General features: G+C 37.8%; 2 protein-coding genes across 2 annotated transcripts; both read left to right on the forward strand.

Moving 5' to 3' along the window:
• The first annotated feature begins 3,687 nt into the window (after positions 1 to 3,687).
• LOC139148130 (uncharacterized) lies at positions 3,688 to 10,495 on the forward strand. Its single transcript, XM_070719471.1, has 5 exons — positions 3,688 to 5,520; positions 5,809 to 6,282; positions 7,792 to 7,875; positions 8,989 to 9,252; positions 10,023 to 10,495. Exons 1-5 carry the CDS (start codon positions 4,950 to 4,952, stop codon positions 10,202 to 10,204), a joined length of 1,575 nt encoding a protein of 524 aa, XP_070575572.1. The 5' UTR covers positions 3,688 to 4,949; the 3' UTR covers positions 10,205 to 10,495.
• A 5,228-nt stretch (positions 10,496 to 15,723) lies between these two features.
• Positions 15,724 to 26,012, forward strand: LOC139146313 (mucin-22-like). Its single transcript, XM_070717723.1, has 3 exons — positions 15,724 to 17,210; positions 18,337 to 18,537; positions 25,204 to 26,012. The coding sequence occupies exons 1-3, from the start codon at positions 15,734 to 15,736 to the stop codon at positions 26,010 to 26,012; spliced, it is 2,487 nt and encodes an 828-aa protein (XP_070573824.1). The 5' UTR covers positions 15,724 to 15,733.
• The last annotated feature ends 500 nt before the right edge of the window (positions 26,013 to 26,512 follow it).

Raw genomic sequence — 26,512 nt, forward strand, 5'->3', positions numbered from 1 at the left:
GATGCGGTGAAGCGTTTTCTTTTCCTCAATTTTTTTTTCTTCTTCAACTAGGAAGAACTTGCAAAAAACATGAAAACAACATAGGAATGGACGTGGGAATAAATGCACAGCAATTGTTGCTTTAGTATTTTTGTAAAGCAACTGTTCCGTGGTTTGGCTTTCAGTGCAGCAATGCACAGTTTTGACAGCCTAATATAACAGTGACACATGTGTACAGTTCTGAATGGAATGTTAGCGTCAGTTATTTTGCTTACAGTTCTGTTTTATACAGCACTGTGTTATGCACTATTGTCGCATATTTTTTTCATTTTATTTCTGCATGATAATTATAATTCATGCTATTTACTTGTATTTAATATACACTTTTGATGAGTGCAGTGTCTTTAAATACCTAGAGATGATATAACTGACCTAAATAAGTTTTGTCCAATGCCTGGATCAATGGAATCTGTAAAATAAAACTTTATTTTTCAATCAGTAATATTGTGAACTGACAGAGTTCAGATTATGTTTCATGAAAATTACCACACAAAGTTACGTTTTTGATTCGTAAAACCTTACTATATGACTTCAGTGAAGTCTGACTGACAACTTTTATCATGATGCAATTTGTAGCTAAAAATACAGAATAAGAATGGCAATCACAATTGATGTGACATTTAAGGCATGATTACAATTAATTATACTTAGTTACAGTCAGCATGAGTTGACATCTGTAGTAAATGTATCTACCATCAGACCTGGAGTATTATGGGATGTCTTGGACATCAACTTGCAGAAGAATTATATTACACTGATCACTTTCTGTACATTGCCAATTTTAAGTTAGACTTGTTGAAGCAGTGTAAACAGAGACGTAACTGTACATAAAACCTGAGACAATGAATTTTATGATTACAATTCGAAGACAATAAATAAGGTTTTCCCTAGCAAATATCCACCAAATATTAAAATTGCAAAAGGACAGTGCGAGAAAAATATATGAAGAAAATTACACAAAAAAGCCAAGACAGAATTTCTCCAAACTTTACATATGCAATCTAAAGATAATTTAAGAATACTTAAGAACAACATCCCTTAGAAGCTAAATATCAAATTTGAAAGCTATAAGACCAGTGACAGAAAAGTTTATTTCTAGATACATACTAAAAATCAGCTCCAAAATTGAAAATGAAATTTTAATCATTATTTGATCAAAAGTAAGAGATGATATATCAAGACAATTTCAAAAGCACATTTCATCTGTGCAGAGAGAGAAGATAATTGAGAAAAAAGTCAAAAATCTATGTCTACAAAGTAATGGTAACTTCATAAACTAAATAAATATTATAATAGGGCCATTCCTGCAAAGATACATGTTGAATTTGAAAGCTGTCAAACAAGCAATATAAAGAGAAGCTGTTTGACTTAAAATATGAAAATTTGTCCACAAAATTGCAAATGCAATTTTTCTCACCATTTAAACTACTCTAAATACAATCATCATGAGTAACTGGTAGATCAAAACAAAACATTTTAGAGAAGCAGTTTAGTGCCAAGTTGACAAAGTCTACTAGAAGCCAGACAATGATGGACAATATCAACCAATGTATTGTAAGGAAGACTTTAGAACAATACCACCTGAAGGTTCTACTGGTCAATGTTTGTTATACATGTATCTGCCTACGGGATACCTGCAACTGATATAGAAATACACAGATATACCGGTATGTCCAACTCAGTCGGTATGAGTCGACTCCTCTGGCCCACCAATAGTCACTAGTGACCTCTTTCATAAATCACAACTGCCAACAACATGGATACTGATATGAATAGTTAGTTAAGTCAACAGCTACAGCCATTTTTGAATTGCAACAACATATATACTGATGTTATAGAAATGGCACTTTATTTCTATCTTGTAGTAGATCTGAAGGACAAGTTTGATTGTAATTGCTGGGTTGCGACAGACAGTATGTCATCTACTTTATTGCATATTAATGAGGTCATAGATCATAGCAGTAGGGTATGTTGAAAGGAAGGAAACTGAGTAAAAAAGCCAGAAATGTAGATCTCAAGTACATGAATTTGGAAAGGTAATTATGAATGGATGGAAAGATTGGATTTTTTGTAGACAAAATAACATGTCATGCTAACAGCTGAGAACTGCCTGGACTTTGGACTCCTATTCTACAAATTACCCAGTAATATGGCAAGCCATATAGTGAATATACTTGTTTAACTGGTGAGCTGCTTCATTATCTTGATAGTAACATCATGCATTCTTTGTTTGTGTCAACGGACATTTAGTACATGTATGAAGGGCATTTTGCAAAAAAACATCTGGGTATTAAAATTAAGTATAGAGGAGGTTGCTCATTACTTCAACTATATGCATGGTAATCATAACCATGCATAATAATCAAAAAGAAAAATTCCAACCAAGAATGTTTGCAAATAGTTGATTTACATACATGTGAGGAACTTTCAACTAACTAGTGAAACATATTTTCGTGACTCATCTCATGGCAAATTATCTTTATAGGTGTGCCAATATAGAAAGTAGGATTGCTTTTATCTCATAGCATCAGCAATATTCCTGCCACTCCTATACATGCCACATTCTCTTTATGTCATTAAAACTTGGTATTGGCATCACTTTTGAAATGAGTCATTAACCCTTTGGGTGCTGTAATTTTTCTCATCAAAATTTAAGTGCAACATTTTACCAATTTTTATGAATTTTTGTATAATCTTTTGATAATTCTAGACTAAATGGACATCACAATTGGCTACAGTTTTACATCAAAATTTTGGCAAAAATTTGAAAAATATGTCTTGGGTTTATTTTATAAAGACAAAAAAATTGACTATGGCACTCAATTAGGGTAAAACTGTTTGAAAAGCTCTACTGTTCAGGAAATCTTAAAATGTTGTTTCATAAAAAAGGGTCACAAGGCAAAGTTTTGGGCTGTGCATCGAAATTATATGTCTAATATTGACCCTCCAAAATAACAATCATTCCACAGAGATCAAAGGTTAATTTGATATCCTACAAAGCATAATAATCAGTTTATTTTATCAGTAAATATGTTTACACAATCTGTAAGCCCGAAAAAAAATTGAACAGTTTTCATTCTAAAATTTGAAGGAATGTACATGTCACCTCAATCTGATTACAATGACTTGTAGAGATGATGTTTTCTTTTATGCTTCTTTGCTGTTCTTCACTGATAGTCTCCTCAGTACAGAACATCAATCTAACGACCATAGAAAATTGCATTAAAATCCTATGCTTTGCAGGAGCCTATCAGGTTGATTTTCTAAATGCGGTGCAAAACATCGCCATATCTTCATTTTCAACCAGACTAAGTCAACCTTAACTGCCTTAGGTTGCTTTTGAGAACTCAAATATCACTTTGCAGAAGTGTTTTGTGATAGCATCCAGTCTAAACTTAGCAAATCAAAGATACTGAAAGCAACTTACATACTATTCCTCAAAATTCAAAGAATTTTGAAAATAATTACTTAAATTATTTTTTTTTCTTTTGATACAGGTTTTTTTTGCAATCAAGTGATTTTTTTCTTTTCTATATTCAATGACAGCCTTAATCTGTGATTAATTTTATGAAATACAGATCCGTTGATGTACACAGTGCAAATTGAAGGATTCTGAAAATGATTTCCTTGTTTTCTCTTTTGATACAGGTTTCTTCTTGTACAAACAAGTCAAGTCATACATTCAATGAGTGCTTGCTTAATCAGTGGAAAAAAATCCTGTGAAACACTGATATTTTGATTTTGATTAGTTGTATGGTGTATGTGTATACAATACTACCTGTGACAAACAAAGGCAACTATGAAAGCACTGCTGTATCAACATCATGGAACAAAGATACTAAAGGTTCAACAACCTGGCAGCTGATCAGTGATTTCTGTGAAAAGACACTGAAGAAGACACCAGCTGAGTTGTCAGCAATTCATTGCACTGTCCTTGATGATGAACTGAGTGAAGAACACAAGGAAGATGCAGCATGGCACAAAGTTACTTTATCCCTGCTACCAGACCTAAATGGTCTAATCCAGCTGAAGATCCACCTGCAATCAATTGGCTTTTACACCATGAAAAATACTATGTGGCACTTGCAAAATTAGAAGATATCACACATGTGGTTGGGTTGTCTGCAAAGACACACAGCGCTGCATCTGCAATACATGAAAGTCTCTTCAAAAATGCCAAACTTCATCTACTCAGTTCCAAACCTGCAGCATTATTTGTTGCAAATTCCTGGAACAAAGATGAGCTGGGACTGACAGGATTTCACAGATATCTTGTCGAAGATTTCTGTGAAAGGAAGGCCAAGGCAGGAGAAGATCTGAAAGCCTACTCTACTGTACTTGACGTCAAAATCAGTGATGACCAGAAGACAGATGCAGAGAGCTGTAGTGTTATCCTGATTCCAGCACAAATAAAGGAATTAGCTGATCCTGAAGATGAACTTCCTGCATTGAAGAGGTTGACACATCATCAAAATACTACCCAGACCTGAGAGAATTGGAAAATATCCAGTATGTGATTGGTTATGGTCAAACAACAGGTCTTGCAGCAGCTGATATCAGAGCAAAACTCTTTCCTGGTGCAAAGTTAGTTCTCATCAATCATGTCTGCCCAGAACATAACTGTCTGCAGACTATTAAGAGTTTGCAAGACTTTGAAGAAAAGATGCTGACAATGGCAAGTAAAGCAGACCTGATATTTTCCATTGGACCTAAGATCCATCAGTACTTTCAGAATGCGTACAGGGCTGAGGTCAATGGTAAATACTTGTCAGAGATTCCACATGAAGAGATTCTCCCAAGACCTGTCAGCTGTCAGTTGGGAAGGATCCTAAAGAAGGGGAATTCAACAACACCACATACTGACATGTGGTCAGATTGATACACAACAAGCCCTAGAAAGATGTGATGTCATGGCAGCTGCCATTGGTACTGCAGCTAACCTAAGGAAGGCCAATTACACAAGTACTCCTCAATGGAAGATACAGGGTGTAAATCAACAAGCAGACAAGACTACTGAAAAGCTTCTATCTGATAAAATGCAGTGTCCTTATATCAAGCCTACACTTCATCCTGGACATTCAGTTAAAGCTCTGCTCAGATCTCTACAACAGTCTCACCTCTGTCTGCCTGCACCATGGTACATTGATTATAGCTTTTATGGATTAGAAGCAATGGTATCTGGTTTACCAACAGCTGTCTATGAGGACTCCCATATAGCTTGCTTCATCATGAAATACTTTAAGGAACATGCAGATAATGCTGTTGTAAGAAGTCCTGCACAGAACCTATCAGAGAAGATATTAAAACATCTGGCAGACACAGCTCTGGCTTTTAAACAAGCAAAGAAACTGAAGACAGACTTACTGGAGAGTAAAGTCATATCAGAAAGCTATGCTAGGTTTACGTCCATGATAACTACAAGTGTTCAGCAACGATCTGGAGAAGAGAGTAAAGATAATGAAGTTGGGCAAGATGATAAAGGTATTCTGGTCATTCAAGTTTCTGCATTTACATCGATCTCATTTGACTTTTTAATTATCATACACCATGTACATCTGGAAGTAAATTTAATTTCTTTTTCACAATTGATAAGACTTCATATATTTAGTGGTATTGTTTACACCATTTCATGATAAACACTTTCAATATCCGATATCATGAGTGTAATCAATGATCAGCAGCTAAAGCTATGTGTGTTACAGAATCTTTGAGACCCTGTTTATTTTTGTCCCATGATGCTCTAATGTTTTCATTACTTCACTTTCACAGACTCTCTTGATGTACATGTAGGTTTAGATGAGTGTGTATATGACAAACTTCTAAAAGAGCTAGAAGAAGTATTTAAAGCCCTTCCTGCGAAACAGAGACAGAAAAAGATGGCAAAAGTGAAGGCTGCATGGAGAGACTGTAAAAAGGCACAGAAACGTAAAGTAGAAGAGGTAGTGGCTAATGAAGATGGCAGTGGAGATGTAACGAAACTTTGCAAGAAGATACTTGGTGATGAGGTGGATGCCAAAAGCTTGACAGAAAAGTCCTTGGGTATCATACTTAGTTTACTAACTCTTTATAATCTCTACAGAGTAAAGCAGACTTGTAGATGTGGAAGTCTGGCCAAAGCATTTGAACCACTACTGATAACAGATGAAATGAGAGACATTGCTGCAGAAGTTGGAATCAAACTGAAGTTGAAGGCAACATACAACCCAGACAGGTTCAAGGAAGTTGAGCTCTTCTTCATCAATCGTAAGTTTTGAGGATTTAACAGAGTGTTTTGTAATTCTGAAATAATTGTGTATGGTTTCAAGGAAAGTTATTACGGTATGATTGTTACAGTATTGGGTGTATCATTGTTTGTTTTTTCTCTGAACTCAACCCTTACTTTGTCATTCAACTACCTCATTTTTTACTTTGACAAATTTAAATTGAATTCATAAATAAATAAATAAAGACTTAAGACTATTGGGAAAAGATTTCATTAATTATTCACAACAATGACCTATTCAACTCCGAATGATACCTCAGTGTGACAGTTTTCGGACGACCTCAGTTTTCGGACATTTAGTGACATGCGGTAGTTACACTCACTTCGCTCCGTATCGATAGCGTTTTACAGGTCATGTGACTCATATTAAGTCAGGTGACACTGTTGTCCCGTGTTCGATAGTTTTTTTGGTAGAAGCTATTGAGTTCCCTACGACCGGCGGTCACAAATTGTCGTCTGACTCCGCGTCGATGATAGATACTATCAACATACTGCCGTCAGGTCAAAGTAACTGAAATTTTCACTAAAGTCCTGATTTAGCATTGAATTTTGAATGTGGGGGCGAATAATGATGTTGAAAATATTCTTTCCATTGTTCGCTACGATTGCATGTAGTTTTTAACGCAAAACTTTGAGAAAAAATACATTTAATGAACGTAACAAGTGTACAAGTTTTCGGACAGACAATATTTAGCATAATTGTGTAAACGTAGTAAGTGACTTACCGCGTAAAAACTTGACAGGTAAATAATTCCATACGATGAAATGTACTCGCTAATTTTATTAAATAATGCATGTGCGATTCTAATACAAACAAAATATGCAATGGAAACAATTATAAGTGATACTCACTGAACAAACTTTAGCGAAGTTAGCCACACCGTACGATACAATGTGCCGAAAGCAACACACACAAAGACAGCCCGTGTCCGATATCTAAGCGCTATACACGTCGAAATATAGTTGAGTCGTCCATGGATTAAACACAACTAATTATCATCATTCTTATATACAGTTTTCTTAACACATCGAAATTAAAAATCGGTGGTTTGAAGTTTCAAATTATCAATACTGAGCTCGTAATCACATCCCAAACACGATGTCGATTTCTGGGATTGCAGTCCGATTACTACGCCCTCAACATGGGGTCAAAACTTTGGCAACTTTGAACCCGAAATACCACTCCCGTCGTGTCAACTGAGTTTCAGGATAAACACAATAAAGTTCGAAAGGTATGGTGATAAATTTCGTATTGCTGGTCATTTACGAAACGACTTTGGGCGAAATTCACTACCGTGTCCGAAAACTGTCACACTGAGTGTAGTATGCCTTCTAATTTTGCGGATGGCACAATTAGCGGAGTCATGATATCCCTTATATACATCATGTAATCTGGCAAGACAAATTATTAGATCAATTTCTGCACTGCTATGAAACTAGTGAATATAACTTTATATTGTATCATAATATTGCTATACATTTTGCTGCAGGAGATGGTGGTGGAATTCAACCCATGAAAATCTATGATGTCCTGCCAGAAGACAGTGATGATAAAGTGCACACACAGTTCAAAGGTGTGCAAAATATCATTTCATGTCATTATATGTTAAGAGATAGAGATAGTCTGCAATGACAGCCATTAAATATATGTAATTCTTGATTAAATTTGAACTCACAGTATAACCATATCTGTCATGTGACACTGTGATGGTAGACTTAGAATAGATGTTGTTACTTGTTTCAAAATGTAATGAAACATACAGCAACACATGATGGCTTTGATCAACCCTTGGTGAATTCAAAATATTACTAGTAGAAATCTGTGCAAATGCAAACACATAAGGGAGTTCATTTCAGCTTTTTATGAGTGTTTTATTGGCTATACGGTGAAAAGAAATTTACTAACAGTAATTTACAAAATTAAATCCCAGGGATCAAACAAACAAATAAATATACTCGACTTCACCACCTGAACACGAATCACTAATAACAGATACCAATGTAGGTGGGCCCATTTGGTCTATGATGGAACATCAGTTTTGACAATAAAGGAGGTGAAATTATGAATTACAATATCATTAATAACAAGTATGAGTGGAAAAGTTTTCATTTGGCAAATGTACCATAATGAGGGAATCTCTATGTTTTAGAAGGCTGAGGAAACTCGTTATGTTGAAGAAAATGTCACAGACAATTCTGTGGATGATCTTAACAGGGTATGTACTAACTTGATAGGTTTAAACTTTGACAGAATAAAGCAATGATACCTTGTTTATTTTGCATAGATTCAAAGCCTCCGACCCCCATTACAAAGAGTTACATTACACAAGAAAAGTTACAATTTGGTGATACCTATTAAAGAAGTGAAAAGTTTTAAGTCAAGAACCATGCATGCAAATGATTTCTTAATACTTCTTCCATATACTGGGAACTTTTAAACTGAAAATAATTGAAACTAAATATTTTATCATCAATATCAGACATCAAACATGACATGACTAGCTTGTAATTTAATCTATATGCAGAGAGCAGATTTCATTACCAAACATTAAGGTTTCCACTAAGAGCAAAAATAATACATTTTCTTTTCACATCCAGCAAAATATAAAATCAAGAGGAATGCAATTATATCACTTTCAAACTAGTTATAACTTTTATAATTTTCATGTAAATAATTTTTGATGCAGAAAAGGATCCATCAAAGTTGTTGCTACTTGAGATTGACCCAGCACTGGAAATGAAGTCATCCACTGAGACTAGTGTACAGACAATGTTCAAAGCTGAGAAGTGTATCAGACTGAAAGGAAGGCAGTGTGATATGCTGCAAGTACTGACAACAAATACAGACACAGTTCAACATATCCTATCCTGTAGACAGGATGTCTTAGCACTACTGGGTGTTACAAGGTATTTCTTGACTGATGCACCAACTCAGGACATGGATACTCAAGGTAACAATTACTGATATTACAATTAATCCAAGAAAATAACGTCAACATTAAACCACTTACGAACATTCCTGGCAAATGTAAAATTCTACTTAAACATTACTTGGTGACTTACGTTCAGGTCTGCATTAACACATTATTTCTACTACCTTAAGTGACAGCTGGCACCAAATGTTTCATAGAGACAGGTCAATGTTGCATGTTGTTGGCTTCTGGAGGTGTATGATCTGAATTATGGGAGAGATCTGTGGCATTTTTCAGTTTTACATAGAAATAATGTGCGTCACAATATGCAAATTTGTGTATTATGTCACAACTGTCTTCATGTCTGTCATCATTTTATAATTTGAATTGTTTCATGAGTGTAGAAAGCAATTTTAATGACTTCAAATGTAGCCATAAGTGTGATTATGAAACTGTTAAACATGAAAATTAACAGCTCAGTGATTGAAACAGACAGTATGTTTGCAAAACTGCATTAACAGGAAAGTACATGCTGGCTTTGTACAGAGGTTATTTCATTTTCAACATCAAGAAGAGATTTTGTTTGGTTTATGCAACAATGTCAATGGTATCTTTTTTGAAAGACATTACATTACAATTTGTGTTTTAATACTGTGTAAGGGAGTATGTATTATTTTCACCTGTCATGAAATGCAGTCACTAGCAAAGGACAGCCTTCAGTCAGATCAGTTAGTTTGTCTTTTTCTGTCTTGAAGATAACAATCTTGATTATTATGGTCTTAATAACTAAATTTTTTTTTTCATTATAGAAATGGAGGTACAACTCATCAGAGACGGCACTAAAGTTCAAACTCTACCAGTATCAGATGAAAATGTCAGTTTACTTGCTAGAAGTTTACTTCCATGTCAAATTAGCCAGGTCCAACTCACAGAGTACATAGTTAAGCAGCTGCTAGCACAAATAAGTGAGAAAGATTCTGAAATACGGTAGATCTTCAAAAGTCAGTTTTAAAGCATCAACTAGATGAAGCTAAACAGGAAAAGGCTACTTTGGTAGAACACATCAGAAAATTAACTCAGACAATAGACATAACTGAAAAAGAACTGTCCAAACGTGTTGGCATTGAGTCTAAACTTTCATCTGAACTGGAAGAGAAGGAAAAGATCATCAGTGATCTTAAGGCAAAACTGTCAGCTCTGGAAGAGATACAGTCTGAGTTGGAACTACAAGGAATGGCTAAAATGAAAGTTGGAAGTCAATATTCCGAAGAGGAGGAAGGAATAAAAGGTAAGGCCTTTTTAGTCTGTCCTACTATTGATGAGAAGAACACAATAAAAGTACTGATTGGTTATGATGTTTTGAATTGGGAATAATCAATCGTAATGCTATAAGTGAATTCTTATTTAAGATACTGACTGAAAGAACATGGAGTAAAGTCTGCAGCTTTCAGACCAAGATTTATCCAGCATTACTTCAACATAGTGTCATACAAGTGTATGTCTTGATAATTTTAGTCAGTGAAAGCCAGCGTTAATCTACATAAAATTAACATCTTACTAAAAGAAACTTAAGGTATTTTCTATTTAGATAACCAGCTTTAAACGGCAAAGTCATTCTTGTTTTACCTTTTTATGACAACAAGAATACATGGAATATTTCAATAAAACTAAATGAATGAAATAATGTTGATGAATGACTTCAAACATGTCAGACATTACATAAACAAGTCATCGTTGATGACACAGTCCCCGCTTGTCCATTTTGTTATAATCTTTGGTGTCTAGGTAGCTGTGGTCTAGGTAGCTGTGGAATGACATTGATGCAACGGGTACATCAGGCATGTGACTTGCATAATAAAGTAATCTGAGGAACATTCAATAAATGACTCCTCTCTGCCGGTAATGACCCTCAAGGAACTTTTGATTACATCACACATAACGATGCCCTTACTGCCTCCAGTGTCATGATGGCACATACTATACACATGTTTGGTGGAATTTTTGAAATGGTATGGGATCGGGTATGTTGTTGTAATCAGCCATTTCGGATCATATAATGAAACAAATTAATGTGCACAGGAATGCAGCCATAGTATTTTATCTTCGTATCACGTTTGAACAAAATCAGTCCATCGAGGGACAGTGACCTATGTTTATGTTTCAAGACATAAAAAAATTCACTCCAAAATTTTAATCAAATGGCTGTCTATTGACCATATGGATCATAGCACAAAATTAGTAGACATGCACATGTATGCCATTGTACTTTATCTTGTACCAAGTCTCAACAACATTGGTTAAAGAATTACCAACCATCTGACAGCGATATTGGAAAAAAAATGACAATCTGGCAGCCATATTGGAACATGTGTCACGAAGGTAAATTGACATGTATATGTGTGCCATAGTGCTTGATCTTTGTGCCAAGTTTGGACAAAATGGGTGTAATGACCTTTGAATAATCGCAATCATACCAATCCATAATCCAATAACACTAGGTCAAAATTTGTAAGGCAATAGTTGTAAACATAGACACAAACAGCACAGAACAGACAGTAAATAGACGGTACAAACAAAGTCAAATTCATGAAAGAAAGATATATGGACCTCTGGCCAAAAGACCAGAAGTGATGTCAGGTGTTTCGAAAATAGTAAGCGCAATTTGAATTACGATTCAAAGACATGCAAAATTCCAACAAAATGGGGGCCGACTCGCAGCGATTTCGAAGCTGTTATCCAATTGGTTGGCAGAATCTTACCGTTATAATGAAATAATACAAATAAACTCCCTAAGTTGCTGTGAATAGTGACAATCGACCAATCAGATATAACCTTGCAAACACGCTGCGAGTCAGCCGCAAAATGGCAGTTCTGCAGCCATATTGGATCCTATCGCAAGCTTAATTGATACATGCATATGTATGCCATTGTGCTTTGCCTTTGTGCCAAGTTTGAACCAAATCGGTTCAAGGATGTTTGAGTTATGGTTCAAAGACATGAAAAATCGCAAAAAAATGGCCGCCTGTCGGCCATATTGGATCATATCACGAAGTAAATTGGTGTCCATATGACGGACATAATGTTTTGCTTTTGTGCCACATTTGAACAGAATCGGTTCAAGGATGTCTGAGTTATGGTTCAAAGACATGAAAAATCGCAACAAAATGGCCGCCTCACGCCCATATTGGATCGTATCGCAATATAATTTGACCTGCATATGTAGGACATAGTGTTATGCCTTTGTGTCAAGTTTGAACAGAATCGGTTCAAGGATCTTTGAGTTATGGTTCAAAGACACGAAAAATCGCAAACAAAATGGCCGCCTCGTGGCCATATTGGATTGTATCACAAAATAATTTGACATGCATATGTAGGCCATAGTGTTATACCTTTGTGGCAAGTTTGAACAGAATCTGTTCAAGGATGTCTGAGTTATGGTCCAAAGACATGAAAAATCGCAACAAAATGGCCGCCACGCGCCCATATTGAAACATATCGCGAAATAATTTGACATGGATATGAAAGCCATAATGTTATGCCTTTGTGCCAAGTTTGAGCAGAATGTGCTTAAGTATGTCTGAGTTATGGTCCAAAGACATGAAAAATCGCAATAAAATGGCCGCCTTGCGCCCATATTGGATCGTATCACAAAATAAATCGATGTGCATCTGTAGGTCATAGTGCTATACCTTTGTGCCAAGTTTGAACAAAATTAGTTTAGCAGTGTCTGAGAAACTGTTGATGACGGACGGACGGACGGACGGACGGACGGACGGACGGACGGACGGACACACGGACGGGACCCAATCTATAAGTCCCCGCCGGACTTCGTCCGCGGGGACTAAAAAGATCCTCTTTGTGACCTCCTGGCAAAAATGAACAACTTCCATTCGTTGCTTTCCCATAATAATGATAAATAAACATTGCTACAGAATCAATGAAAGCTGCTTTCCTTGTAATGTACATACTGGTATATATGAAAGGCAGCACCAATTATCATCTTGTCAAAAACACTTGCATGATTTTCTTCTGACTATTTTTGTTTTGTATTTTAACTGCAAATTCCTATTCTAGCCATTAATAGGATTCAAATATGTAACATTGAACGTAAATCTCACATGAGTAGATGCTGTGTTGACAAGCAAAATAGCTTGGTGCAGTGGGTGTTTCAACATGTTTTGGTCAGTACGTGTAGAACAACAACTTGCAATTAATGTTCAAAAAATAACATTATCAAAAGTTGCAGACACTAGCTCTTTAAAATTCAGACAAAACTTACTGTAGACTTTTACATCAATTCTGTTCTTTTATCCTATTTTCAGATAGCACTACACCGGATGGTGCTCAGAGTAAAACAAAAATACCTGACAACAAGGAAGACAAAACACTGCGGCAAAGAACAACTGTCAGGGATGGAAGTGAAATGGAGACAGCCACACCAACACAACCTGAGACGACTGTCAGGGAGGGAAGTGAGATGGAGACAGCCACACCAACACAACCTGAGATGACTGTCAGGGAGGGAAGTGAGATGGAGACAGCCACACCAACACAACCTGAGATGACTGTCAGGGAGGGAAGTGAGATGGAGACAGCCACACCAACACAACCTGAGATGACTGTCAGGGAGGGAAGTGAGATGGAGACAGCCACACCAACACAACCTGAGATGACTGTCAGGGAGGGAAGTGAGATGGAGACAGCCACACCAACACAACCTGAGATGACTGTCAGGGAGGGAAGTGAGATGGAGACAGCCACACCAACACAACCTGAGATGACTGTCAGGGAGGGAAGTGAGATGGAGACAGCCACACCAACACAACCTGAGATGACTGTCAGGGAGGGAAGTGAGATGGAGACAGCCACACCAACACAACCTGAGATGACTGTCAGGGAGGGAAGTGAGATGGAGACAGCCACACCAACACAACCTGAGATGACTGTCAGGGAGGGAAGTGAGATGGAGACAGCCACACCAACACAACCTGAGATGACTGTCAGGGAGGGAAGTGAGATGGAGACAGCCACACCAACACAACCTGAGATGACTGGCAGGGAGGGAAGTGAGATGGAGACAGCCCACACCAACACAACCTGAGATGACTGTCAGGGAGGGAAGTGAGATGGAGACAGCCACACCAACACAACCTGAGATGACTGTCAGGGAGGGAAGTGAGATGGAACAGCCACACCAACACAACCTGAGATGACTGTCAGGGAGGGAAGTGAGATGGAGACAGCCACACCAACACAACCTGAGATGACTGTCAGGGAGGGAAGTGAGATGGAGACAGCCACACCAACACAACCTGAGATGACTGCCGGGAGGGAAGTGAGATGGAGACAGCCACACCAACACAACCTGAGATGACTGTCAGGGAGGGAGTGAGATGGAGACAGCCACACCAACACAACCTGAGATGACTGTCAGGGAGGGAAGTGAGATGGAGACAGCCACACCAACACAACCTGAGATGACTGTCAGGGAGGGAAGTGAGATGGAGACAGCCACACCAACACAACCTGAGATGACTGTCAGGGAGGGAAGTGAGATGGAGACAGCCACACCAACACAACCTGAGATGACTGGCAGGGAGGAAGTGAGATGGAGACAGCCACACCAACAAACCTGAGATGACTGTCAGGGAGGGAAGTGAGATGGAGACAGCCACACCAACACAACCTGAGATGACTGTCAGGGAGGGAAGTGAGATGGAGACAGCCACACCAACACAACCTGAGATGACTGTCAGGGAGGGAAGTGAGATGGAGACAGCCACACCAACACAACCTGAGATGACTGTCAGGGAGGGAAGTGAGATGGAGACAGCCACACCAACACAACCTGAGATGACTGGCAGGGAGGAAGTGAGATGGAGACAGCCACACCAACACAACCTGAGATGACTGTCAGGGAGGGAAGTGAGATGGAGACAGCCACACCAACACAACCTGAGATGACTGTCAGGGAGGGAAGTGAGATGGAGACAGCCACACCAACACAACCTGAGATGACTGTCAGGGAGGGAAGTGAGATGGAGACAGCCACACCAACACAACCTGAGATGACTGTCAGGGAGGGAAGTGAGATGGAGACAGCCACACCAACACAACCTGAGATGACTGCAGGGAGAGAAGTGAGATGGAGACAGCCACACCAACACAACCTGAGATGACTGCCAAGGAGGGAAGTGAGATGGAGACAGCCACACCAACACACCCTGAGATGACTGGCAGGGAGGGAAGTGAGATGGAGACAGCCACACCAACACAACCTGAGATGACTGTCAGGAGGGAAGTGAGATGGAGACAGCCACACCAACACAACCTGAGATGACTGGTCAGGATGGAAGTGCGATGGAGACAGCCACACCAACACAACCTGAGATGACTGTCAGGGAGGGAAGTGAGATGGAGACAGCCACACCAACACAACCTGAGATGACTGTCAGGGAGGAAGTGAGATGGAGACAGCCACACCAACACAACCTGAGAGACTGTCAGGGAGGGAAGTGAGATGGAGACAGCCACACCAACACAACCTGAGATGACTGTCAGGGAGGGAAGTGAGATGGAGACAGCCACACCAACACAACCTGAGATGACTGGCAGGGAGAGAAGTGAGATGGAGACAGCCACACCAACACAACCTGAGATGACTGCCAGGGAGGGAAGTGAGATGGAGACAGCCACACCAACACAACCTGAGATGACTGTCAGGGAGGGAAGTGAGATGGAGACAGCCACACCAACACAACCTGAGATGACTGTCAGGGAGGGAAGTGAGATGGAGACAGCCACACCAACACAACCTGAGATGACTGTCAGGGAGGGAAGTGAGATGGAGACAGCCACACCAACACAACCTGAGATGACTGTCAGGGAGAGAAGTGAGATGGAGACAGCCACACCAACACAACCTGAGATGACTGTCAGGGAGGGAAGTGAGATGGAGACAGCCACACCAACACAACCTGAGATGACTGGCAGGGAGGGAAGTGAGATGGAGACAGCCACACCAACACAACCTGAGATGACTGTCAGGGAGGGAAGTGAGATGGAGACAGCCACACCAACACAACCTGAGATGACTGTCAGGGAGGGAAGTGAGATGGAGACAGCCACACCAACACAACCTGAGATGACTGGCAGGGAGGGAAGTGAGATGGAGACAGCCACACCAACACAACCTGAGATGACTGCCAGGGAGGGAAGTGAGATGGAGACAGCCACACCAACACAACCTGAGATGACTGGCAGGGATGGAAGTGAGATGGAGACAGCCACACCAACACAACCTGAGATGACTGTCAGGGATGGAAGTGAGATGGAGACAGCCACACCAACACAACCTGAGATGACTGGCAGGGATGGAAGTGAGATGGAGACAGCCACACCAACACAACCTGAGATGACTGTCAGGGATGGAAGTGAGATGGAGACAGTCACACCAACACAACCTGAGATGACTGTCAGGGAGGGAAGTGAGATGGAGACAGCCACACCAACACAACCTGAGATGACTGGCAGGGATGGAAGTGAGATGGAGACAGCCACACCAACACAACCTGAGATGACTGTCAGGGACAGAAGTGAGATGGAGACAGCCACACCAACACAACCTGAGATGACTGGCAGGGAGGGAAGTGAGATGGAGACAGCCACACCAACACAACCTGAGATGACTGGCAGGGAGGGAAGTGAGATGGAGACAGCCACACCAACACAACCTGAGATGACTGGCAGGGAGGGAAGTGAGATGGAGACAGCCACACCAACACAACCTGAGATGACTGGCAGGGAGGGAAGTGAGATGGAGACAGCCACACCAACACAACCTGAGATGACTGTCAGGGAGGGAAGTGAGATGGAGACAGCCACACAACCAAAGACGCTGGGAGAGGGTATCAGAAAAGACACAACAATTTCACCTGAACCTCGTCTTGTTGAAAGGAGTTTCCATGAAGAAGGACTAGTTACCATGGGAAAAGAGCGTAAGAAGAGTAACACTTTTTCTTGTATTTTTTATTGCCATGGATAAGTAATATCCATCGATTAGACTATGAAAGTGAAGCAATTGTATTATGATAGCCAGTGAACTTCAGATGACAAAACATGGCATGTGCTTTCAGTTCTAACTATTATTATATTATTAACAAAACCCTATTGTAAGACTGCAAGTGATCTATACTCAGGGTAATTGCTCTCAGATTAATGCAGTAAGGCTTGAGGTGTATTTTGCTGTCCCAGCTTTCAAAAGGTGCTCTAGCAGGGATGGTTGCAGAATACATTGCAAGCCCTTGTGCAAATACTCAGAGTACGGCATGCTTGTATGTGTCTTCATCACATGATTAATTTAAAAAATTTGAGTGTACAGAAGTTTACAAAGATGTCATTGGATATTGTGTTATGATAGCCAGTGAAAATGCACGATTGAAAAATATCATTATTAAGTTAGTCAACTGGTTGTCATTTTATAATATGGAAATTCTTAGATTGAAAATTTTGATAAAAGAGTTCCAATAAATGCCTACACATTTTGTACAATGGAGGAACTGAAATGAGCTATATTTATTGAAGATCAGAGAACAGACCATAGTTGGCAAAGTATCATTGAAGGAGAAAAAGATCATTCATCCACAATTGCAGTAGTTGGGACTGCAATTTGTTATGACATTCAAGAGGTTTTCTGAGTAATCCCCCTGACAGAATTGCTGGATTAAGAATATTAGTCTCATAACTCTGTTTATGCTTGTAACATTATAAAGGTACAGCTATGAGAATTTACTTTATGTTACATGTTAAGTACAACAGTTGATGTGAATGAGTGATATAAATCAAAGGAGTTCATTGATACCAATTTTTTTACAATAAATTGCATTACTGTATTTGACTGTATTTTGCAAGCATAAAAGAGACACAAGAAAATATTCCAACAAACCAACGGTCTCAGACCAGACTTCTTACACTTGGGGAGGGGAGGGGGACTTCTGTCTAACACTAACTGGAAAAAGAAATTCCCCAACTCACTCTCAGCCCATTCATAAATATCAGTTTTGTGTGTTCAGAATCATAGTACAGAACATACTGTTGATGTAGGTATTTCTTATCCATCCACAGAGAAGAAAGACTCTGGTGGCATTTTCAGCAAGATCTCAAAGCGTATCTTTGGACGTAAAGAGAAATCTGATGGTAGTACAGCAATACCTGAAAGTAAACAGGAACAGAGGAGTTCAGTTAGTACTGGTGGTGAAGAGATGCCTAGTGGTTCAGTGTCCTCTAAGATGTCTGGTGGTACAGCAACTACTGGAAGTAAATCTGGTAAGCGACAGTGTCAATTGTAAACACTCTTTGTTTCAGAATTAATTTCCTCTGATTGCTAACTAGTATGTACTATTTACTATATTACCACTGTTGGTGCGACTTATATCTTATCAAAATGACAAGCTGGTGTACCTCGCACATATATTAATAAATTTATATATTTGAGGATGAGGGGGCAAAATTAACCAATGAGCAAACCTGATTACATTAAGTGGGAACTAGATCTTACTGCAAAACTTCAGACGACAAAACATGGCATGTTTTCAGTTTCAACATTTGTTGTATAATAACAGAACCCCATGGCAAGACTAAAAGTGGTAGACACTTTGGGTAATTGCTCTAAGAGTAATCCACTAAGGCTGGTATTCGTTTCTCCTCCCCCCCCCCAAACTCAGTAGATGAACTAGCAGGGATGGTACTAGAAGGGATGGCCACAGAATACACCTCAAGCCGTAATGAGTGCAAATACCAAGAGTATGGCATGCTTGCACAGAATTCACCATAGATTAACTCAAAAAAAAGATAAAGTATACAAAATTATACAAATATATAATCAGTTGAAATATAAATTATACTAAATTTCTTTGGCAATGACTACTCTCATTGTAATGCCATTGGTCCATGTCCTTCAAACTTTATTTTCCAAACTGTAAAAGCCCATTCGATATGAAAACTATAAATTAGCAGAGGCAAATATGCCCAGCGTTTTCACTACTATCATCAATTTACATAGAACTGTTGTCAACTTTGGATAATTCCCTCCAGTAATTACCTATTTTAAAAAATTCAGTTGACATAGCAAATTTCATCAGCTTTGGTCAAGTGCTTTCAGTTTAATGTGACAAATTTGGAATTCATTCTTTGAAAATGCAAATTATAAATTAGCTGACATGAAAATGCAAACTTCTTTCACTGATAAAGTATCGTTATCTCATCAACAGCAATTTTGAGAAATTTTGCCTAACTGTAAATATGCAAGTTAGTAGTTAGCTGATCTCAGATGATGAAATGACCTTCATGAAGGTGATATGGTATCTGTTATGTACATGGCAAGTTTTGTCAACTTTGGTGAAAACTTTGAAAGTTTACCAAATATGCAAATTTACAATTAAATTTCATCTCTACCATTAATATCTTTGCTGATATATTCTTGTGTGATTAGCATTTGTAGGAATTCTCATCAAATTTTAAGCTGCCATTCTCTAAGTACCGGTATACAATGTCAATTTTTTTTTAAATCATTAATAAATACAAATAAGCATAAAATATTCAAGCTTACACACACCAAACACTTATCAGTTCTTGCCATTCCCAAACAGAATCTATGTACAAGATTTCATTCAAATCCCATCTGCTGTTCTTGAATTTTATCATGCCATCAGACAAACAGACAAACAGGAACATAGACATACAGACAGACAGACATACCGGTACAGACAGACAGACATCAATGGGACATAGGATCACATGTGTGAACATGTGATCTATAAGTTGATCACATGTACGCTAAGTATTAGTAAAATTTGCTAGGTATTAAATCTCATCTTTGTCAGGCTGAAAACTAAGTTACTTTGCAGTACATTAGTACATTAGTACATTAGTAACACAGAAAGTAAAATTTGAAGTCTAGAAATTCATGACTTGTGAGCCCAATCAAGGCTGTACATGCTGGACTACCCCAGGTAGTATCCTGTGAACTGTAATTATAATTTATATATTAAGAGCTCAATTCTGCAGATTTACATAGGAAGTATTATGTGAGATGACCCACAAGTATAGTTGACCTTAAGATGAAAAGAATATATGTACCAAAAGAGATCAAATATGAGATAATAGGGATATTATCTGAAATAACACTTGCGTAGTGCAAAGTAATTAATATTACCCATAATTCAACATGATTTGTACAATGACTTCAAAAACTCTTAGTAATCCTGCAAGAGACAACTTTCAGTAATTTTGATGATGTAGTTTTTGGCTCCCATTTATTTTCATTGTGTATTTTGGATCAACTGTGGAGAAGATGGCAATTTCAAGAAAGATTGAAATGTTTTTGGAGACAGCTTTATGATTACCGTCGTACTTTTAATTGGAGAAACTAGTTTCAGCTTTATTGCCGACACAAAGTGTGGCTACTTTTTGAATGTATGTAACAAAGGAAATTTGCATTTGTTCTCCTTAAAGACAATACCAACTTGGTCAGTCATTTTGTCAAAATACAGGGATGCTCAACGGAAAGTAGACGATGAGATTAAATGATACCTTACTCAATTACTAATTTACATCAGACACTTTATTTTCTAAAACTACACTAGTACCTCACAATATTGCTTGCGAGCGGCAAGTTCTCAAAGACAAGAATAACAAATACCAGACCTAAATGATTCCTTAACATAACAGTCGCTTGCCTGCTTCTCTGCCGACATGAGTGCCTTATCTCTTTCCACTGGTTTATTGCCGTAATCTTATACCACGATACTAATTACACAGCGACCAATACGCGGCGAATATGAACTAAGACATTTCCTGACAGGGTGAATTTTTCACAACTTTAACAGTGAAATACACTACCATAGAAATAGTTGCCACTACAACATTATTGATTTTTTGAAATAATGAATATTGATTTATGCAATTCAATTAAAGGCGGAGCCTCCCTTTAAAAGGACGCCAAGGTATGGCAGCGTTCATTGTGTAAAGTGGACACCAAATAGGCAACAAGCGGGTACACACTCCAGAAAATGCCACTTTTTAGTTTTCCTCGGCCGCAAAAAGACAGACAGACTGCCAAGCGGTCAGCGCGAAGTTGCTGCCGATCAAACTCTGTGGCTATATTCAAAGTCTAACGCGACTGGAAGACAATTTTTTAGGAAATTCGAGCGTTTGCGGTGGGGAATCAATGACCGTTGGCGATTTGAACCGACTGTCAATCAATAGCTTGCATAAACTCTGTTTGCAGGATTAGCAAAATGTGATAAAAGGTTGAGATCAGTTTGTGCAATCAGTGTTATAGAAATCAAATATCGTACTGGCCAAGCGTTTGACTGGGAGGAGAACTCCACTAATGCGAAAACCTGGGATTGAAAAGTGCGGCTTTAAGTTCAGACATACATATAAGTGAGATATACACTTTAAGTAATCAAGCAAAGAGTTGTATCTTTTCATGAAATATATTCTCCGAATGACAATTTGGCTAAAAAAGACATGGCATGACATGTGAATCATACTAGAGACAGAGTTTCACATGAAATTGAAAACCAGCTTGATCCAGTACTGCCTGACTTTGTCTGACATTTAAAATATTACTTTGGGTATTAAGTTACCATTTGCATTGACTATAGAATGATATATAGTAATGTTGTGGTGCTGAGTTTGAATACAGATAAACCTGTGCTAACCATGATGAATGCTAGCATGTACCGGTAGGCACTAACCATGAAATATCTGAATAACCATAAAATATCATCACTTTCCTAATTCTAGGAAGTGATGGAATGCTAGCATGTACCGGTAGGCACTAACCATGAAATATCTGAATAACCATAAAATATCATCACTTTCCTAATTCTAGGAAGTGATGGAATGCTAGCATGTACCGGTAGGCACTAACCATGAAATATCTGAATAACCATAAAATATCATCACTTTCCTAATTCTAGGAAGTGATATCAACACAACTTGTAGACACATACCGTTACTGTGATAAGGCCAGCACATAGGGGTTTTAACACTGAAAGATACCAGTTTGAAAGGAAATAGTTTAATCATGTAGAGTGCGCCTTTGGGAAAAATATTTGATGTCTCAAAATTTCACTATTCTATTGTGGCCTACCACTTGTGGGGGCTTATTTTGAAGCTCTTGGAGTGAGTATAGTTTCCACCAGCTGTCTTTTGAGAAAAATCAGGATAATTCAATTTTTCCCATAGTTATCTCTATGGGAAAAATTGAATTATCCTGATTTTCAATTTCAATTCTTGTTGAATATTGGGCAATTTGTTTCCCTAGTACCAAAATTTGCTTAGTGGCCCCGGATTTTATTCTTGATTTTGAAAGAAATGGTTGAAAGTTTGCTTGAGGAAGGTTTTGAGCAAAAGTTTAAGTCTTTCATTTTCGAGGCACAAACTACTTTACATGTAACACTAACAATCACCAGGTAAAATACTTGATATATTCCTGTATATTTAAGCAATAAAACACACCAAGCCATGGTATACCACAAGATGTTGATCAGTTCATGACATATATGCTTGAGCAATAGCGAGTGCATATATGTCGTGAACTGATCAACATCTTGTGGTATACAGTTGCTGGGTGTGACTTATTGCTAATATTGTATCATAACAGTATTTTGAAATTCTGGCATGGAACATCAAAACAGGATTTTTGCTCAAGCTGAAAGGTCGCGCACGTGCCAACTGTGGTATATTATGAATATACCACAGGTCTGTTAACGTCTCGACCAATCAGATAGCTGTATTAACACCATCAATATACTGGTACGATATAATTATGTATATGAAGGTACACGTATATGGAACACCACATACCGGTAAGTGGTATACGTAGTGTATATCTAATGTTGCGTTCCATATACGTTCATATACATAAATATACAAGAATGTATATCAAGTATTTTACTGGATGAATGTGTAAATAATCTATTAATGTAATGGTACTATTGTTTATGTTGAAAGAATGAAATGTGAATTGAAATCAACTTACATAAAATGCTGAATAGATTCCAGAAGGCCCACACTGATACTGTACATACATGATGACTCCATTGTATGTAACATTTAAAGTAATAGACATCAAGTTGTCAGCAAAAAATATCCTCTGAAATTACTCTAGGTAATTTTTCAAGGGTATGATGCAAATTACCCATAATTCATAGCAGTATTTCGATGAGGTCAGCATATGGACACTACAGATACCAGTTTGAAAGGAAATAGTTTAACATTCAGCATAAATCTGTAGAAAAGGCAGAAAGCAGAAGCAATGTAATGGTATTATTGTTCATGTTGTAAGTATAAAATATTACCAGTAATTGAAATCAACTTACATAAAATGCTGAATAGGTTCCAGAAGGCCCACACTAATACTCTACATACATGACTGCATTGTACCAGAATGTAAATTGACCTACAATAGAAAAATGAAACATTAGTACCAATAGACATAAAGTTGTCAGCAAAAAATATCCTCTGAAATTACTCTAAGTAATTTTTCAATGGTATGATGCAAATTACCCATAATTCAACATTATTTGTACAATGACATCAAAACTCTAGCAATCAATCGTATAGACATTCAGAGACAATTTTCAGAGAATGAACTTTTTATTTTCTATTTATTCTTATTAATTTGAATAAACTGGGAAATTAATGATGACCTTTTGTGGAGGAGTTAATTTCCAGAAAGATTAAACGTTCTTACAGACTTTCAGTCTGACAGATTTATGATAAAGCTAATACACGGAAACAGAGAAACCAGTTTCAAGTGTATGGCCAATACAATGTATGGTAACTTTTTGAATGGATGAAACAAAGGAAATTTACATTCATTCTCCTTAAAAAGAGTGACCAACTTGGTTAGCTATTTCAATTTGACACAGTGCAAGATTTTACAGTACCTGTAAGCCTTGATATATCAATAAACTTCATCATTTAAATTTTGATATCATAGGTTAATGATAACAGCAATATTTTTAAAACTGTCTAATGATGAGTTGAGGCTGTATGAAAACTTTGAAAAAAATAAAAATTATCATTCAATAAATAAAAAAACGTGTAAAAAGAGCATTGTCCGCATTATTTAATTATACGTAGTACCACTGTGCTTTGTGTAATTTTTGTAGATTATTGTCAGAGAATTTTAAATAAACATTACCAATAAAGAGAGTACATTATAACTGAGTTATAAATTTTAACATTTGGTCCACAAGTGTTGCTATGACAACATATCAATAAATTTATCAAATGATAAGTTGCACAACAGCAATCATTCACAAAATGAGTGCAACATTTACGCACACACTGATGTTATTAACATTGTAAAATGACAGAATTTATTATAGGTAGAAAGTTGCAACTTTGTTTCATTCAGCAAAATTGCAGAAACATCATTTTTACACAAAAACCTGCATTTTGTCATTATATTTGATTCTTGAATTCACAATGTACTGACAATTCAATGTTTACTATAATCAAAAAAGGTTTTGTAAAGAATTTTCATTTCAACAAAAGAAACTCAGAAGATATACCAAAATAATAATTTTTGAACCAAAATCTACAAAATGTTGCCATGGCAACATGACTTTCCCTCAATCAGCTACATTGGACAATGTTCCTTTATTGCACTAATATGTCTGAGTCAAATTTAATAGAAAAAACATATAAAGAAGCTGAGATATTGTGAACAACATTTGGAAATGACCTTTCAGATAAATTAACGCTTGTGTTGCCATGGTAATAATGTACTAAAATGTAAGATAGGATGATGAAGAAAAAAGTAGAAAGTTTGATTGAATAATTGACTTTGTACTTTACTTTCATTTGTGTCTATATCTGTTTTAACTTCCAAGATATACGAGCTCCAGTACAGCCTGTTGTCAGTGTATTTCTGTAAATGTTCTGATCCTGTTTTGACCTTTGACCTTTCAGAACGTTGGTCAAGAAGAACTCTGAAGGGTCATCAAGGACACAAGTTCAAAGTTGTAAGAGGTCTGGCATTCCACAATGATAAACTTTTGGTGTGTGACAGAGACAACAATATTGTATACATACTGAACAAAGATTACACATGTGAAAAGGAGTTGGGCAGTTTCAGTGGTCAGTTTGCCAAGCCATTCAAGCCATGGTCCATAGCTGTCTCTCAGGACAACCTCTACTTCATCCTTGATGACAGTAATGTGCAAATAGTTGTTTGTGATCAAAATAATAAAGTTATCAGAATAATTACCCTACCTACAGACTCAGATCCCTGGTGCATTGCTCTTGTGAAGGGGTTTGTTATTGTTACAGAGGTCAAAGGTCACTGTGTCCTGAAGTACAGCCAGGATGGACCTTACATTGGACAAATTGGTAGTCTTGGTAGCGGCCATACACTAATTCAGTACCCCCGCTTTGTCGCTGTCAACAGTAAGGATGTCATCATAGTGTCTGACAATGGGAATCACTGCATCAAGTGTTTTGATGCTCAGTTCAATTTCCTGTACCAATACGGTCACCCCGGTCACGGCGATAGTCAGCTGTACCACCCACACAGCATTGCCGTTGATGGCGCTGATCATGTTTATGTTTGTGATCTCCACAATGATAGGATTTCGATTTGGAGTGAAGATAGAACTTGTATAGATCATCTTTTCCATCGTCAAGTGAGATACCCTGAGTACATGGCAGTGACCGCCGACGGTGATAGAATTGCTGTTAGTGGATGGTCCAGCAATGAAATCGATGTATTTTCTAAGTAGACAGAAACACCAAGATGATGTGTAATGTCTAAATTTCATCAAAATATTGAAATTTGTTCAAAAGTTTTGACGCGCTAATTTTAATCGTCACTCAAGCGTGACGAAACGATCGGCCTGCACTGTTTACATCACCCTCCAAACTAATAATCGGTTATTTCTCGCATTTAGAACCGATATTCTGGGCCAAAAATATTCAAAGTTGTTGTCGCTACTTCTCTAGAGTTTGAACATGATGAAATTTAATAATTTCAGACACATTTTCAGTGAAAAAATCGAGGAACTTTGACAAGAAGTGTATGACAATCGACGGTGATTTGTCAACATCACAACACATGAGTCATGTCAACAAATCAATATGGGGTTATTTTCTGCATTTCCAAACAGAATTTTGAACTGAAATATTTAACATAGCTGTCGCTTCATGTCTTCGATACAAATATACCAAAAGTGAGTTGTTTTGGAGAATTTGTACTGAAATATTTGAGTCATTTTGTCAAGAG

Source organism: Ptychodera flava, chromosome 1, assembly GCF_041260155.1.
Source record: "Ptychodera flava strain L36383 chromosome 1, AS_Pfla_20210202, whole genome shotgun sequence".
Classification (NCBI taxonomy): domain Eukaryota; kingdom Metazoa; phylum Hemichordata; class Enteropneusta; family Ptychoderidae; genus Ptychodera; species Ptychodera flava.

Excerpts from the sequence above, each read along its gene's own strand:
- LOC139148130 (XM_070719471.1), top strand. The coding sequence starts at position 4,950 with ATGGCAGCTGCCATTGGTACTGCAGCTAACCTAAGGAAGGCCAATTAC. Across the intron at positions 5,521-5,808 it reads AGTTGGGCAAGATGATAAAG|ACTCTCTTGATGTACATGTA; the intron begins GTATTCTGGTCA and ends TCACTTTCACAG. Across the intron at positions 6,283-7,791 it reads TGAGCTCTTCTTCATCAATC|GAGATGGTGGTGGAATTCAA; the intron begins GTAAGTTTTGAG and ends ATTTTGCTGCAG.
- LOC139146313 (XM_070717723.1), top strand. The coding sequence starts at position 15,734 with ATGGAGACAGCCACACCAACACAACCTGAGATGACTGTCAGGGAGGGA. Across the intron at positions 17,211-18,336 it reads AGTTACCATGGGAAAAGAGC|AGAAGAAAGACTCTGGTGGC; the intron begins GTAAGAAGAGTA and ends ATCCATCCACAG. Across the intron at positions 18,538-25,203 it reads AACTACTGGAAGTAAATCTG|AACGTTGGTCAAGAAGAACT; the intron begins GTAAGCGACAGT and ends TTGACCTTTCAG.